Source organism: Synchiropus splendidus, chromosome 3 (genome assembly GCF_027744825.2).
Source record: "Synchiropus splendidus isolate RoL2022-P1 chromosome 3, RoL_Sspl_1.0, whole genome shotgun sequence".
Classification (NCBI taxonomy): Eukaryota; Metazoa; Chordata; class Actinopteri; order Syngnathiformes; family Callionymidae; genus Synchiropus; species Synchiropus splendidus.
In genome coordinates this window covers 5488257-5499387 of record NC_071336.1, presented here as the reverse complement: position 1 = coordinate 5499387, position 11131 = coordinate 5488257, and the positions used below count along the sequence as shown (strand labels likewise).

At 44.5% G+C, this 11131-nt stretch overlaps 1 protein-coding gene across 1 annotated transcript in view; it reads right to left on the bottom strand.

Annotated features, from left to right (window-relative positions):
* Window positions 1–1485: 1485 nt before the first annotated feature.
* LOC128755817 (zeta-sarcoglycan-like) overlaps window positions 1486–11131 on the bottom strand; it is a 36348-nt gene continuing 26702 nt past the window's right edge. Inside the window, exons 7-8 of the mRNA XM_053859840.1 lie at window positions 3695–3818; window positions 1486–2663 (exon numbers count right to left, since the gene is read on the bottom strand). Coding sequence (XP_053715815.1) covers window positions 2472–2663; window positions 3695–3818 — 316 coding nt within the window. The 3' untranslated portion in view covers window positions 1486–2471. The remainder of the gene's footprint in view (window positions 2664–3694; window positions 3819–11131) is intronic.

Genomic DNA, 11131 nt, shown 5'->3' with positions numbered 1-11131 from the left:
CATCTCTCTGGTATTTGTGCACATCTCAGCGCTTGACTCAGACAGCTATGACTAAATGCAGACACAGAAGAGGACCTCTGTGGGAGGGTCCAGATGCCACATGAACACATGCTCCACACCGCCAACTTCGAGGAGAACCAGGCAAGGCAGGGTGCCCACTGGTGAGGTCAGGTGACACTGCAGAATGAAGCTGTAAGATCCTGTTGGTGGTTCAGAATAAAGAGGTCGGACCCAAGGTCAAGTGCTGCTGATCAGCCTCATCTGGGTCACCAAACTGAGGCTGTCTGATGTTTGAGACTCAAAGCCTAGCGTCCTAACGTGCATCAGAAGATGGTTCAGCCCAACACCACTCTAGGCCAGAGTAGGCATTGTTGTTGCAGGTGAGGACGTGTGCAGGATTGTGTGTGTCTTATGTGAACCCTAAACTTTAAAGATTAAAAGTCTGAAGCTTGACAAGGCTGAGCAAACTATGAGTGTGAATGCTTCTTCACCCCAGCTCCATTAAAGAGACCATCCAAATGGCCATGTCTCCAGCTGCCCTTCTCCGCTGTGTTTACGTGTGGTGGGGAGTGTTTGCCTCCTTCCTCACTTGTGTGTGCATAAATGTCATCAACAGAAGCCTCACATCAAAAACACTATGTACACCTGCAGACTTTCTTAGTGTTGTAGTTGTGACCAGGTTGAGAGCACAGCATACTGAGATCACGTCCAAATTCAATAGAGAAGCACAAGCCTGTTAGTCATAAAAACACTTTCTTAATGAAAAATAAAATGGAATAAACTGAAATGCTTTCCCAACATGGCCTTTATTCTGACGCTAACTTTTATGCTATGGATTTTATTCATCAAGACCCTCTATTTCACCCGGTTGTTCCAGTGTAACTACGCGGTTGTAAGAAGCAGCAACGGCTCTGCAGACCTGCTGCTGATCGGCCACAGCTGAGAGCTGTGATGAGCAGTACATAACTTCTTAAGGTCATGCCACTGCAGACTGTGCACTTCCAGTGCGAGTGCAACCCACACACTTGTGTTGCCATGTCAGCTTAGCATGAGACTGTTCAGCATGGCACCAACCAGTGCATGAACCAGCACAGCATATCATCAGAGGAGCATGATGAGGGTATCACAGCCAATGAGCCAGTTCCGTGCCACTTCCTTGACGGAGCTCTTTCCTTTTCAAGCCTCACACAGACATTAGCTCTTCTGGTTCAGCCTTCGTTCCTCCAGATGCAGCAGGAGGCAAGATGAGGGTACACTTGCGAAACATGCGCTTCCATGTGCAGAAACACAGACTAGTAATATACCACTGGAATGAAATCAACCAGACAAATGGAGGTGATAAGGTCATGTGAAGACAGAACACATGATTTGTGGCGAAGAATGAAGAAAACAAATTAAGGCGAGGCAGGGATAGGGTGAGTAAGAAAAGACTAACCGTGTAAACATATTTATTTTCAAATAACATCTAAGAAAAAGCAACTCCAACATCTAGACTCTGGCCCACAGCGAGTTTCCTACAGACTCATATGGATGAGGAGGGCCAGCATGAGCATCGATAGAAAAGCACAGAAGAAGTAGAAAAACAAGAAGTGTGTCACAGAGGAATACAGCTGGAAGACTTGAGCACCTTGTCTGATAAAGCGCACCGGTCAGCCTGGCTGGTTTCTCCCTGATGTCAGCCGAGCATCACTTATCCAGCCTTCCGTTGTCATCTTCAGTGAAAGCCCGCCAAGCTTAGTCATCATCACTGGTCATGCTCAACTTATGGTTTTAATAGACAGACGCACTACGACATGGGACACGTGGAGCTGATGAGGAGGTGAAGTAAATGCAACCTGGTAGCGAAACCACTGAGGATGGCGCTATTTAGGAGTGAGTGAAGTCCTTTGTTTGTTGGTACTCTCACTGGAACAGGGTGACATGGATATTTGCATCCTTGCACCCTAGAGACAGAACAAGAGAGCAAGGCTGATCGTGACAGTGAAAAATGATCCTCGATGAGGCCATGCTACTGTTTTCTATGTTGCACATTGGAAGAGCTGGTACATTTGATATGTCCCCCTGCATTTATTGTGGGCCACTGAAGGTTGGCCAGCAGGAGTCCCAAATGCAGGTTGTCAGTGTGACACCCTTCACCCTCACACACTCATATATTCAAATCTGGTGACGTTCCTGAGGCAGCTCACAACTCTTGTCTTACTTTGACCTGCCTCCCTCATCAGCTCTTGAGCAGTTGCTGGTACACTAGGTAATCGTAGCTCCTGGAGTACACTGTGTCCCTCACTAGTCATGTGAAAGATCAATGTTTTCTTGGGCCAACAAGTGCAAAAGGACCCAGACATGTAGACCAAATCCCAGTGCAGTGGAAGAACATCTGTGGCATTTACTGGTTTCAGTCTGCATAGTACACACTAGACCTGAGTCAGTGTCAGATGTGATGGTGGGTTTTGAGTAGCAGTGCTGGTGGGAGGTCAGCTCCAGAGGCAGATACTGCTCATGGCTTGGCACGTGGAGCTGCTCTGTGCAGGGGCAAGGTAGACTTTACCACTGGGACATACGCAGAGCTCATAGATGAGCGGGTCCTGGGAGGCTGCACTGGAGGAAGGCCTGTAGTCACCCAGAGGGAGCTTAGCCAACTGGATGGTGGCGGCATTTAAAAATATCTGGTAGAATCAATGAGACAGAAGCACAGTTAAAGTTAAAGCAGATAAATAAATGAAACATATTTTTCAATTTATCACTTCTTTTAATTGAAATAAAAATCTTTCATTGCTGCATCAAAGAGCCTATCAACTGTGTCTATGTCTATTTGGCAGTGGGCAGCTAATAGTTATGTATATTAAGGTTTGGCAGATTTTATTTATTTATTTTTTACTTTCAATTTCTTGAACCATTTAATTGGATGGCAGCAATCTCCGCACTTTGCTGAAGTTACTGTACATGATATGATCTGAGCAGGAGGTGCAAGACGCAAGTCAAACTTGGCTGGCTACATTTAAACTGCCATTTAAATGTGCTGCTATTCCTCACCATGGACGTATAGAGGGCCGCAAGACAGTTGGAAAGCCTTTTAATTGTAGTTCAAGACTTGTTGGATTGTGACGTTTCACTGTTTTGGAACGTAAAACCATGTAGCGGAAGTCAAGAGTGAGAAAGCTTCCTGCGCAGAAGGACCCCACCAGTTAAAAACTGCTGGACAAATTCATCATCTCAGTTTGCTTGAAGAGTTTACCAAGTAATACAGTTGATAAATGTCTAAAGGCCTCACGCCGGTAAGTTGTCCTCTTTCTGGTGTTCTTTACCTTCTCCAGGGACCACTGGATGAAGGGCAGGCAGCTTCTACACTGAACGTATTTGTGGCCGCAGTGGGAGTCTCAGAGGGAGACCAGTGTCTTCTCAGCGGCTTGCGCAGTGGTTGTGCTCAGCCATTAAGATAGTGTACGTGGCTGCGGGCGCTGAGGTCCCAGAGGGCCGCAGAGTGCATTCTACCAGGTCCATTTCTTCAATTGCTGCTCTTTTTGGGCATGCATCCATGGAGGACATCTGCTAGGCAGCATCCTGGCCGTCAGCATCGACTTTTGCTGCTTTAAAACTAGCCAGCCCACTTTAAAAACTAATTAAAAATAACTGAATTTCAAAGACAAAAACTATTATTATTATTTTAACTATTATAAATATTTCGACAATCATGTACCTCTCCCTCTGTAGACTCCAGCTGAAGATCTTTCTGACTGAAGACCTTCAGGAAACCATTGGCTGCGCTCACCTCCACACCTTTAGGAGCCTCCATGCTCAGGCTGCGTGTTGGAGACTCGAGCCTGGCGGATAAGAAGACAGCAACATCACATCATATCATATTATAGTATGAAATGACTTGTTTGTCCAAGGAATGCCTCTACAGTAAGTCTTCCATCCATGTGACCTGAGCTCTTTTGACTCCAGTGCAGTATATACTGCGAGGCATTTTTCTGATTTCATCAAATTATTATTTTTTTAACACTGACTATGAATCCACTTTAGTGACCCAGAGGAGGCTGATACAGAGTTCATTCCGAAACACAGCTGCTGGACAACGATAGGGAGAGAACGAGTCTGACAGGACACACTTTGTTTAGAGGCCATGCTGCGAAACATGTCACTGCTTCATGAACTAGCAATACACTCACACACACACTGATGACTCAACCCTCTTTCATACAAGTAAGTATACGCAGCTGCCTGGATATTTTCATTCCGCTGTTTGTTTGTTCCCATGTGAGCAGCTCATCTATACTGAAACCCAGAAATGTCATGTTGATCTAGTAATCTATTTCCATTATTTGTCAAAAACAGGTTACTCTACACATTTCAACAAGAAAAGACTTGAATGACATGAATTTATTTTTCTTCCCACATTTAGGCGGAGTCTATTTGTGCCCAACCAATTTACAGTTTTCTTCATTTCCTTTTCCGTGTTCTCAATTAATGTTTTTTTCCCTCTCCACTTTTGATAAAATGTCATCAGCTCACAGATATCATTAATATATAGTATGAACAATTGGGGTGCCAGAACTGATCGCTGAGGCACTCCACATTCTATCTCTTGCTTTCTCGCTTTGACGTTATGGACTTGCTGCATATGGGACACTTTCAGCATTGGTTCGCTCGGCTCAGCCTAGACCCGGTCAGAGACAGATCGATGTAGCTGGCCCTTCACAGATGCATCCCTGACGTTCTGGGGAGGCGGTCTAGGAGAGGAATTCATGGGAGGACGATGGTCAGATCAAACGCCTCACATAAACCAGCTGGAACTGATGGTGGTGGAGAAGGTGCTGCTGCACTTTGCGCCGCGTCTGTCGGGCCGTCACATGATGGTCAGGTTGGACGACTCCACGACGGTTGCCTATATCAACCGCCAGAGGGGAGTGACAGCCCCTTCTCTGCACAGGGTGGCAGCACGCATATTAATATGGACGTCCTCTCATCTGCTGTCTCTGAAAGTGCGTCACATTCCTGGAGTGTTGAATGTGGATGCGGACAAAATGTCCGGAGGAAGCGTGTTGCCAGAAGAATGGGGTCTTTCGCCACACATGGCAGAGGCAGTTTGGGTCCGTTTCGGGGTCCTGGTAGCAGATCTTTTCGCGTTGTAGGAGAATGTCAAGGCTCCGCTTTGGTTTTCCTTCAGGGCGTCACACAACTCTACCCTCAGGATGGACGCTCTAGCTCATGCAGTGTGGCCGCAGGGGTTACTTTATGCCTTTCCCCGACCGAGACCGATAATGCTGTTCCTTCAACGAGTAAGGACGCAAAAGTTGTCGGTGATAGCGGTGGTCATCACCTTCTCTTATCAGTCGCAAGTGCGGATGCTGAGGGCGTTAAATTCCCCGCCTCTGACCATGAAGCTAGGATGCACCTGTTGTACACCAGATGTACATCAGCAGCTTCAGTAGGACGAGAAATTTCCGTCTGACTGAGCAGGACATATGAGCAGACGGACCACTGCTGTTTGGAGACAGGTTTACTTCTCATGATAAAAAAAAAAACTACCTTTTTTGCTGTCACCGATTAACTGAGTGACAAAACATTCCCCTCTGTTTTTCTGTTGACTTGAAACTGGTACGTAGAATCTAAAACTCAGCAATTTTGTAAGTGACTTTTTTACTTCTTTTTCTTGTTCGGTGGCAAATGTGTCTCCTTTGACCATGAGGTCACAGCCTCTTCAGGAAATTCCCACGCTTTCAAAAACCATCAGGCAAGTTGAGCAGGGACAGCCAATACACAGCAAGCATGCATGCAAAGTTTTTTGAGTGAATTAACCTCAATAAAGTCCTTCAGCGGAGAGAAAGAAAGCTAATCCATAGTTCACTCTTAGCCATGTGGGTTGCGTTTCAACAAGAAGCGGAGCCCCAGGCAGTCGGCTGGTAATCTCATCTGGCAGCTGCAGCAGACAAAGAGTGTGCTAGTCCTTTGGAACACATCATAAGAGACAGTAGGACACCGTGCTCTCAAAGTTCACTCACAAAAATGGTCACAAACCCTTATCGCATTAAAGAATAGGTCGTATCAGATTTCACAAGTGTCGTGCAAGAAGAAAGTACAGCGACTTCCACGAGACAAAAAGCAATTGAGGAACCAACACACCCCGAGACTGAATCAGTCACACTCTGATGCGCCATTAACAAGATTTCATCGTAATCTGCAAATCCAACAGAAACAGTGGATGCAGCCAAGCACTGTCTAGCTATTGACTCTCCAGTGTAAGTCTCCAAGGTAAAGTCAGTAAAGACGATGCACTTTCCAATAATGCTGAGGCCGTGTTTCCATTCTAGCTTGACACACACAACACATCCAATACATTCATTACAAAGTCACTTTCATTTCTGCTCATTATCTATGCGTCAATGTTCTATTTGGTGTTTTAATTTCCACCCCAACAGAATTTAAATGCTATTAATACTTGTGTGACTGCAAGTGTCACATTCCAGATCCCCATGAACATCACTGACACATTTGTGTGGGTGCTAACTCTCATTATTTCAGCACAGCTCCGACATGCACAGAAATGATCAGCTGCGTCTGACCTTCAGCAGCACGCAGGCTCATGCTATTTGCATTTTCCTTCTTCTGGTCTGTTTGTTTGTTTACACAGCGAGAGATAAGTACACAAACTAATCAATGTGGGATTTGCTTTCATAGCTCACACACATTTGAAATTGATTTTCTCCTTCCATCTTCACCCAAATCTGTTTCCAATTTAAACCGACGACTTTAAAGAGCCGCCTTGAAATCTCTTAAATCTCTGCACGATCTAACAGTGACACAGCTTCGGGATTACGCGTTACTGGAATAAGGGAACAAATAAATATCTGCATTTGAAGAAGCTCTTCGACTTTTAAATGAGCCCTGGCAGGAATAAATCGAGGGAGCGTGGCAGATACATGTTCTATAAGCTGAGAAGCTTTACGACATAACACATTGAAATAAAAAAGAAAAAGCCCACTTGCAACTCAGCATTTCCAATAAGTGTTCTTCAGTCCACATTGACTGCGCCTGGCTTGGACAGATGAGTCATCAGAGGAGCCATTGCTCAGCCATGCACTGAACTGTTCACCCAAATGTGACGTTTCAGACTCCTGGTTTGGTTGCCACCATTGGAAGGAGACATAAAAAGGTTGCATGAGAGTCAGAGCTGTTCAATTAACTCAGCGCGGTGCACAAATGCAAGCTGTGCCCTTCCTCCACTCTATATATATATATCACGCTACTTCCAACTACGCCACCTGTCTTACTGTCTGTCTGCCTCTCATGCATCACAGCCACTCTCTCGTGCGACTTTTTGACATTGAAGCAGCAGTGCGACGCTTCTGCTGGGTCATGGAAGGAATACTGAGGACCAGTGTGCAGAACCTAGTCAGGGACTGAAGTATTTTCCATCCACCAGTGCTATTCAAAAAGCAGCATCAGGGCCACATTCGACTGTCATCTTTTTAAAAAGTACAAATCTGCTTGGACGTCTCCGTTTCTTTGTCAGGATGTCATCGCAGGTTATTTTCCACCGTGAAACATGAATTAAACGAAAGCCTGCCGCTCAGAATACTTTTACACCTGGAGATGACCTCTTACAGCGCTGTGCAGCATAAAAGCTGTTTACTACACACTCCACTTTACTATTCTCTGGGACCAGCTTCATCTGCAGCAGCCACTGTGACCTTTACATTTAGTGAAAGGTCACAGCATCCTGGCACCACAGGGAGGAAAGAGCTGCATCAGACCGAATGTTGCTGATGGTTGAAATTGAAGTCACAACGGACATGGCTTGTTTGAATACTGCTCGACGTCTCTGGTGATTGCAGAGGTGAATTTCAATTTGATTTCTGCAGGTAGGTGAGGACACAACTCTTCCTCCGTCAAGGGAAAGAAAATGATGAGGCTTAGAAATAGAAGAAAAACAATCCTTTCAAGCGATCGTTCTGCTGCCTCACGTACAGTGCATCCAAGTTCACCACAGTTATAATGATCTTTTATAGCATACAATCTATGATCTGTGATGGTTTAAAGGAAACAAATGCATATAGAATGTGTGGCTCAAGACTGCCTTTCTAATGACCAAGTTTTACTGAATACAGCAGGTCTCTCACCACCCTCTGACTCTCAACCTTTCCAGTTAGTTTCACACCCACAACCTCCTGTGGCTAGCTGCATCAGGAGGGTTGCACTGGCAAACAAAACAGTCACCACCAATTACTTCTAACACATGCAGAGCCCAACTTTTTTACATTTCATCAAAAGGTAACACCATCTGCACAATTATGGATAAAAGATATCTCTGACTGGGCAGAAGCAGTGAAAGCTTTAGATAGTGTGCTGATTTCTGCTTGGAGCATGTCGACCCAGGTCCCCTCTAACACTGGCTACATGACGGCCCAGGACACTGAACCCTTTTTGTCCAGCCAAGTTTGAACTTTTAAGATGCACATAGACAGCTCAGTCTGACTGTGGACGAGATATAAGAATCTCTCTTACATGACAAGATGTAGTCATCCACGTCACATCAGAACAGTTTAGCAAAAGTTTGATCATTGACTTCTCACAAGATTGTGGATGTGATTTCTTGGTTTAAGGACCTGACATTACCACCACAGAAACTTTAGCATGGTTGCCAGGTCACTCGGGGCTCACGCACACACCACAATCTAAAGCACAACTCTGTTGTGTGAACATCAAGCTGATTCTGGTTCTGATTTTGCTCCATAATTTCTGTTTGACCATCTTAGTCTCTCTGTGTAGATCGAGCACTTCTGTCAACCTGACAGACAACATGAGCTCCGGCGAGGTTATATTTACACACTTTATATCTCTGCATTCAACATCTATCATTCTTGCAATAAAAAGAAAGCAGAGAGTCCTCTGAATATTTTATTTCACTCAGAAACTTTCAAGTTTAATCCAAACACCTCCACTATGGTGACGGCGTTGAACCATTGCAGCGATAAGCTGACTCTGGACGCCTTGAGTTCAACTAGTTTAGCAGTCAGCAGCAGACCTGGAAGGACAAAAGAGGCCATGCAGCCAGCCCTCGTCACACAACTGGCATTATTCAATCATTTGGTTAGCATTCAGCAGCTTCACCGAGCTATTGCCTTAGTCAGGCTACTCTCTGCGTGTAACCGTGGTCACATTCTCCCTGCACTGGGGGAGAATGTCTTGAATCCATGAGACTTTTCAGTGCCAAGTCACCTTTGTCTTTTTGATGCTGAGAAAGAATGATGCTCTGTGAAATTCAGCTCTTTCCAAAAAGAAGGCCCCTGAAGCTATTGGAGAACCAAAGAACTGAACCACCGCTGCACCTACAATTGTCAGATGCCGATGTCCACCATCACCACCATGGGCATGTTGCTGATGTCGAATGAGATGCAGTATCATGGCAAAACTCTTCAAGTAGTAACAGATTGATTGAATATAATGAATAGTGGAGCTTGTTGGTATTGAACTGCTGAGTGCTGCTGCTTCACATTGCTGACAGAATCGAGTGGGTGCTGAGCGAGTCCAAATGAAATATATTTATTTCTGTCTCATCTCATCTGTTGACACAACTTTCCATTGACATACATATACATTACATATGCCAGAAGCATCATTACATCAGAAATAATGGAGAGACTGAAAAGTGGACTGTTGAAGTTCAGCAGTTCAATAGGATTAATATTCATGGACTAATACTTTGTGTGGGACAGTTAGGAACTGAGTTACAGTATATGATTCATACTGCGCTTCAAAGTTGTGGAAACAATATTGTTACACTTCAGACCACAGTTCTATGGCCTTGCAGGGAAGACACTGTGAACACTTGCTTTGATTCCAGGAACTTCTAGGAAGGTCTCTTTTGCTATTTTGCCATGTGTTTCTATTTCATACATGTACTGTTAACCACCGCTTAATCCTGTTCAGGGTTGTGGGGAGTGCTTTTTTTTTTGAGGAACTTGTGATAAAGCTCTCAGCACCTTGAATTCAATCGGTCTTGGACCACAATGACCATTGGTCGTGGTTACGTCATGCCAGCCTGATCTAATCATTCACCAGCTCTTGTGGCACTGAATTATATGGTCATGTTTCTCGTTCTTGCCATGACTTCTAATTTTGAGAATCTCTCCCCTGAGGTTTGCTTCGTTTAGTCCAGTGATTCCATTAAACTACAGTTGATGTGATGGATAACTGAACAGCATTCTCATGTTCTCTTCTTCCCCTTCTTGAATTTTGACTTTAAGGTGGTGACAGATTCTTTTTGTGTTTTTTTCTCTTCTCTTCCTTTTATACGACTGATCTGTTTCTTTGTTTCCACCTTCCCCAGTGGAATTTCTTCTGTTACTACTTAAAGAGTTTTGCCATGATACTGCATTTCGCCAGCGCCTCAATACGCTGCATCAGTGCGGACTCCATGTGGGATGTTCCTGTCTCTCTCTGACTGTTGGTGGGCAGTCGTTTTAGACTTAGACTTAGACTTAGACTTTCTTTATTGTCATTGCACAAAACATATTACTATATGATGGCAACGAAATTTCGGTCCGAGGCCTCCAGTTTCCAAAAACAAAACGAAATGTCCAAAAATAAATAGATAGATAAATAATAATAAAATAATAACAGATAAGTGCCAGTCCAGAGGATGTACAATTGAACAAATAAACAGATTCTGTCAGTACTACTACGGCTGTAATGCTTGCTTTTCTTACGAGGTACTATCTTTCCACCGATTTGCAGTTGTTCGAAATCTTCATTGGTGTCATGGTTCGTGCAGAGATTTATACACCTGGAGAACCAGCATGTGCTGCCAGATGCTCGTCTTTTGTTTGTTTGCTTCCTCGAGTGTTTGTGTTACTCGCTACTTTAGTTCAGCCTGTGTGCTACTTATTTCCTCGGTTAGTGTTTGTTTTCACCTCTACCGAGTGTTTTGTATTAGCCTCGTGACAATTATATCTGTGTTTCTTAGTTGTCCCCGTTTTCAGGCTTGTATTTCTTACGCCTCCTTTCTGTTTCAGGTTTATTCCCTCCATTCGTGTTTGTTCTCCGCACTCCGCTTCTGGTGTCGTCGCCTTCAGTTTAGATTTCTGTTTATTATTTTGTGTTTATTGTAACTGTTAACCTCGCTTGTCCGAGT